This window comes from Aegilops tauschii, chromosome 6 (assembly GCF_002575655.3).
Source record: "Aegilops tauschii subsp. strangulata cultivar AL8/78 chromosome 6, Aet v6.0, whole genome shotgun sequence".
Lineage (NCBI taxonomy): Eukaryota > Viridiplantae > Streptophyta > Magnoliopsida > Poales > Poaceae > Aegilops > Aegilops tauschii.
In genome coordinates, this window is record NC_053040.3 from 156,471,138 (window position 1) to 156,477,088 (window position 5,951).

Sequence of the window (5,951 nt, forward strand, 5' to 3'; positions counted from 1 at the left end):
CGACTCAAGTCCATTGAAAAACAAACCCAGGAAAAATGACCGTCTTGACTTTATATCTCCGAGAGGCACGAATCGTCTTGTGCCAAATGATAGATTATCTGAAATGCTCAATGCACATGCTTAATCCGCAAATGCATTGTCATCGATCACCAAAAACACTAAGGGAGAGATATGCCTTAACAAGGGCCCGACTCGTAAACATTTGCGGGAGGCCCGTAAACCGCCCACGATTCCAGTATATATGCCAGCTCCGGGTCGATTTAGGGTTCGCATCCGGCATCCTCCCATTCGCCCATTCCCCTCTGTCGCGTTTTTTCTCCTCCGACGAGAAATCCCGCGAAGTTCAGCCTAGATATCCGGCGCGTTTACCCACCCGAACTTGCCGGAGATGTCGTCGGCGGGTGCCGATTGGGGTGGCCAAGGGGGGCTCGGCGGAAGCAGTGGGAACGACGGCGACCCACCCCGCAAGCGCAGCCACGACGCAGAGGCTGGGAGCTCCTTCGTCCGTCAGCGGGTGGACGAACGATGGAGGGAGCCGCGGGGGCGCGACACAGGCGCTCGGGTGTGGACGTACTTCCGTCGTCTCGACCGCATCTTCTCCCCCGTGCTCAATCGTCGCCGGGAGGCAAAGAAGGCGTGGTTCGAGGCCAATGAGGCAGACGCTGCCCGAGACGAAGCTGCGGCCGCACGCGTCCCGACGCTCTTCGAGGCGTACCAGCTTGCGCAGGTCCCCTCTAGCACCTTCGTGTACCACCACCTTCGCGGCAACCCGCCCCGCGAGGACGCCAATGATGGGAACGACTGCGGCGACGGCGATGAGGAGTAGACTAGTATGCAACCTGTAGTATGAACTTCCGTATGCTATGTTTAATTTCCGTTTTTATGTATGAACTTTGGTATGTACTAAATATACGGGCTCGGTATGAAGGATCTGCTCTGACCAAGCGTCCCGCAAAATTCAAAATACCGTAAATGAGTTTTATGGGACGACCGATTGCAGGATCCACTAAAAATGCTCATACAGCGAATCATAGGCCACACATGCGAACAGCCCGGCCCGGCACATCGGCGCCTATCATCATCTCCCAAAAGAAAAATATCTTCCGCACCTGGACGGCCTCTCACCGTCTCGCGCGCCCCGTTACTGCCGGGTGGGCCCATTCAACCCGCGCTCCTAGCCGCTGGCTGGAATTTTTACACGCCGCGGGGTCGGGACTCAACCGGCGGCCGCAAAATCAAAAACTTCGTGCGCACCGCACACCACCCGCGACCGCGGAGGTGGAGCTTTCAAATCCCCCGCCTCTGCTTCTTATTCCCTCCCCGTCTCCAAATTTTCGGCGAAATTTTCCATTCCCCCACCCGCCCTTCACTCCCTTCCCCCGTCGCTCTCAGCCGCGCAGCGCTAGCTAGGGTTGGGACCGATTTGGGGCCTAGGGTTAGGTCAGTTTCCCCATGGCGGCGGCGGCGGCGGCGGCGGAGGGGTCCGGGGCAGAGGGCCGCGGCGAGGCCGGCGGCGGCGGCAGGCGGCAGCAGCAGCAGGGGTTGGCGGAGCGCCGGATGCTCCGCTCCCAGTACCACGCCATGAAGAGCCTCATCAACGGTACGCCCCTCCGGTTCGGGTTCCTTCTGCGGTTCCATTTCGGGGGTTTGGCGCGGTGCGATTCTGAGTTGTTTTTGTGTGCGCGTGTTTGTGTTGCGCAGAGGAGAGGGATGACATGGCGAAGGAGGACTCCGACAAGTTCGCCTCCATCATCACGCAGGTGGAGAGCTTGCACGAGCAAGGTAAGACCACGAATAATCATACTCCCACTTGTCATCAAAATGGATAAAAGGGGATGTATCTAGACGTATTTTAGTTCGAGATACATCTCTTTTTATCCATTTTGATGACAAGTATTTTCGGGCGGAGGGAGTACTATATTGCTCTTGCGACCCGCGCTTGTTTTTCCTCTCTCAGATGGGTGAACTGGGGACTATAGCCATGACATAAAAAAAGCCCCGGCCCTTTCGACCGGGTCTATCAGTCTGTCTTAAGTCACCACAATGTATAATCACAAGTTGTAATAATCTCCAAGTGTGAAACGGACCGTTTATTTATTTTCTAATAACGGATTCAGACGGACTTAAATTACTAGAAGCAAACTGGTCTATAAACCAATATGTCCAGGGGACATCACTAGAAGTACACCGTCGAGCAAATGATGTGAACTTGTGTTCATGTAGCTTTGGCGCATCTTGTAGAATGTGCAGCATGATCATAAGCTTACTTTCACATCATGTTCGTAGTTCTACCTTGTTTTATTTTGGAGCTTTCTGAAGTATTCTGTATTTCCGTGTCATACAGTATAATGGAGCTGTCTATAGTAGCATGCATCATAAATAGACTGCAGGTTGTTCTTGCATGCTCATGTGGGACACATTTTGATCTTGTCACTCAATGCATGGCTGTTTGTCTGCAAGATTGCATTTCCAGACAAACGTGGCAAGTATTGGCATGCCTTGAGCTCACCGTGGCATGTCAAAATGTTTGCTAAATGGGTGTTGATGAGGGATTTTGGATTTTTTTAAAGATTAGATGGAATCCGAAGGATTTCTATAGCTAAAATCCAAACCCCACTCTCCTACTGGAACAAGCCCTTACGTAAAATAACATGCCTATTATTTTCTATAGTTTATACTGGTCGGAGCTTTGAAATATTGATGCTATATAAAAAACACAAAATGAAATGTCCTTTCACACTGCAGTGCAGAGACCCAGGGAGCAAGTAGCGGACGCAGAGGCTCTGCTGGACATTACAACAATGTTGGTAAAATCTGTGAGGTCCCAGTCAAGTGAAGGAATCACACCTTCTGATTTCTTAACAGCATTGCTGAAGAAATTTGGGCAGCAAGCAACCCTTGATTCCGAGCCTGTCTCGTTGCGCTGGGCTGATGTTGGGCTTTCTGCTTCACATGTCTTCAGGGCTGCGCCTGGATGCTGCACCATGTAATTAAGCTCCTTTCTTATTAGTTCTCAACAATTTTTTGCAGTGCCTACTTGGTATATGACTTAAACCATGCATGCTCTTAATCCTTGCAGGCTTGGACCCATGGATACAGAAGTAAAGCAGCGTAAGCTTTCAGTTGTTAGTAGAAAAAGAAGTGCCAGGCCAACTGAAAATACTTGTCCTGAAGAGGTATTCACATGCTTTTGTCTAGCATAATTAATAAAGCACTAGAGATTAATAACATCCATTTGTACATTTCTCCCATGATTTGTTTTGCCATCTGTTTGCCTTCTGTTATTGATGGGCGACATAGTTTGAACAATCTTTGGTCACTGTTGCGTAAATTTAATTAATTCTATGCTTAAAGTTAGGACCCTGATAAGTGCCACACGTGTGGCACGAAGCAATTCCGCCTTGCCGTTTTTTATGGCAAGTTTAGTTACTCGAGGATGGCAACTTTAGTTGTGAAGCATGGCGACTTTCTGTTTGGATGGCAAGTTTCAGTTTTTTTGGGTTTTTTTTTGGATGGCAATTTTAGTTATAAAAACGTCAGGGCAGTGTTACTTCGTGCCGCACTTGTGGCACTTATCATTTGGGTAAAGTTATCAATCACCTTCTGTTTTTTTTGAAAGACACATCTTAGGCAGTACCATTCATGTGTTTGCTATCTTCTGTAGCCGCTATTGAGTTTCTGGGTTGCTAGCTAGACTTATTTCCCTACCATAGCATTATTATTTTTGTCAGAAATGTATGACCACCTTCAATAGTGGATTCATATCATCTTCTTAATGTGCAGCTTGCTGATTCTTCAGAGGGAGCAAAGACAGACACTGACCGGAATGTGACTGTTGTATTTGATATCCTGAGGAAAAATAAGCGTGCGAGGCTGGAGACCCTTGTTTTGAACAGACAATCATTTGCCCAAACGGTTGAGAATGTTTTTGCACTGTCTTTCCTAGTTAAAGATGGCAGGGTGGCAATAAACATTGATGACAATGGGCACCATATAGTCTGTAAGAATTTTCTCGTATGGTTTCATTTGTGCTTTAATAGTACCACAGAGATGCTCGTGTATCTTACATAATTCTGTTGGCCTTGCGCAGATCCACGAAATGCGCCTGCTGCTAGTGCCATAGCGTCAGGAGAAGTGTCCTACAGCCATTTTGTTTTCAGATATGATTACAGAGATTGGAAGGTACTGTTTCTGATCATAAAGCTCTCTTACGGTATTTCAATATTTGACCTGGATGATCAACCTCATTGTTTGTAGTGCATTCATGCAAGAGCAGTAAAACCTGTATTGACTTCTGTTAATAGAAATTGATAAATAGAAACAGCTTTCTATTTGATTTCAGTACCACTATGACCGCATGGTGCTGCTGCGTTTGTAATGGTCCCTAGGTTAAATCATAGGGTAGATCAGAATAGTCTTAAGAAGGAAGAGCAAGGTAACAGGGTTAGAGGAGGCAGCAGGAGATAAGAACTAGCACATGGTTGGTTGATCATAGCTGAGTGCACATCCTCTCTTATAGAAGGATGGATAACATGGTCCATACGGATCTAATCCTAACTTTCCAAACTAATAAGGTTGTATACCTTGTTTGAATGACTAGGGCTGTCTGCCCCCTGACTAGATGGGCCATTTATGCAGTTTATTGTCTTGGATCCATCAGCTTAGCATCCTTTATTTAGTTTGCAACAGAAATCATCTTGACCCTCCTAACTTACGAAGAATTTTTTTGACTCTGTTTGCATCTTCCTCTAAAATGGCTCCAATATTTGCTAAACCAGTGACTCATTTTCTCTCTCCAGTCCCCCTTTGCGGGCAAGATAAAAGCACACAGTATCAGAATTCATCAGATGCTGTAGGACATTTTAATCTCTCAAATAATCTGATCTTTCCTATCTTTTGACCTGTTTTTAGCTGATGAAAGAAGTCGTCCCTGAAGGGCAAGAACTGATGCCGCACAGGACCGCGCACAGCTTCTCTGCTGAAGAGCGAGAACAGCTGGAGCCGTGTGCGCAACGAACACCGATAAGGAAACTTTGCCGGAACCGAGGTTTGGTTCTTCAGGAGCAGATGGTTGTTGCAGAGACACCCGAGGAGGACAGAAGCTCCAAACGCAAGCGTCTATTCATAGATCAGGAGTGATGATGCCTGTTTGAAATGCCCTACGCGGCGGCCTACCCTGTGTTTGTATGTGTAGAGGTATCGCCTGATTAACGTATCCATTGTAGAACAAGGTGTACCATAGCACCGCTTGTGCTAGTTATTACCTTGGGACGAGATTCCTCCGGGAGAGGAAAGAGCGCAATAGAAATGTAAGCTCAATAGAAATGCTACTGTAGTTCTTTAGATCAGTCGGCTTAAATAATGTTCTTGGATCGGACTTGTGTAATGACGCTCACGGTAATATGCTTGCGCTGATAGAGAAAAAGAAAGGGTTTGCTTCTAGCTGAACCACAATTCCTATCCATAATCTGTAACTTTTAACAATAAGTAGTTTCTTCCACTCCATTTTTAGTCTTGCCTTTAGATCATTCCTCCACTGAACTGGTAAACCGTTGGGATATGGCAGGAATAGACGAGAAACTTATCGGTTTGTTTACCGACAGGAGAAGTAGAGCTTCTGTTTATGCATTTCTGAGAAACGGTGGACAAACGATCACCATAAACACCATGAGGAAGAGAAACGTTTTGATCTTAGGCCCTCAAGACGCGTCTGGCCTGCGCAGCTCGTCCTTGCCATGGGCGAAGTGGCACCTGCCGGCGAAGGCGCACGACCCGCCGGCGACGAAGCTCACGCACAGCCTGGTCTTGAAGCTGCTCCCGGCTCCCATGGGCTTGCCGAGCTCGCGGTCGCCGTGCGCGAAGTGGCACCTGTCCCCCCACTTGCACCCCTCCGGCGCGCCGTGGTTCTTGCAGAGCCGAGTCTTGACGGTGGCCGGTGCAGTGGCAGACAT

General features: G+C 47.9%; 1 protein-coding gene across 1 annotated transcript; it reads left to right on the forward strand.

Annotated features, from left to right (window-relative positions):
• Nucleotides 1–1,210: 1,210 nt before the first annotated feature.
• LOC109749935 (non-structural maintenance of chromosomes element 4 homolog A) lies at nucleotides 1,211–5,448 on the forward strand. The gene is made up of 7 exons (XM_020308873.4): nucleotides 1,211–1,600; nucleotides 1,702–1,782; nucleotides 2,746–2,986; nucleotides 3,080–3,176; nucleotides 3,784–4,000; nucleotides 4,091–4,182; nucleotides 4,912–5,448. The coding sequence occupies exons 1-7, from the start codon at nucleotides 1,453–1,455 to the stop codon at nucleotides 5,137–5,139; spliced, it is 1,104 nt and encodes a 367-aa protein (XP_020164462.1). The 5' UTR covers nucleotides 1,211–1,452; the 3' UTR covers nucleotides 5,140–5,448.
• Nucleotides 5,449–5,951: the final 503 nt, after the last annotated feature.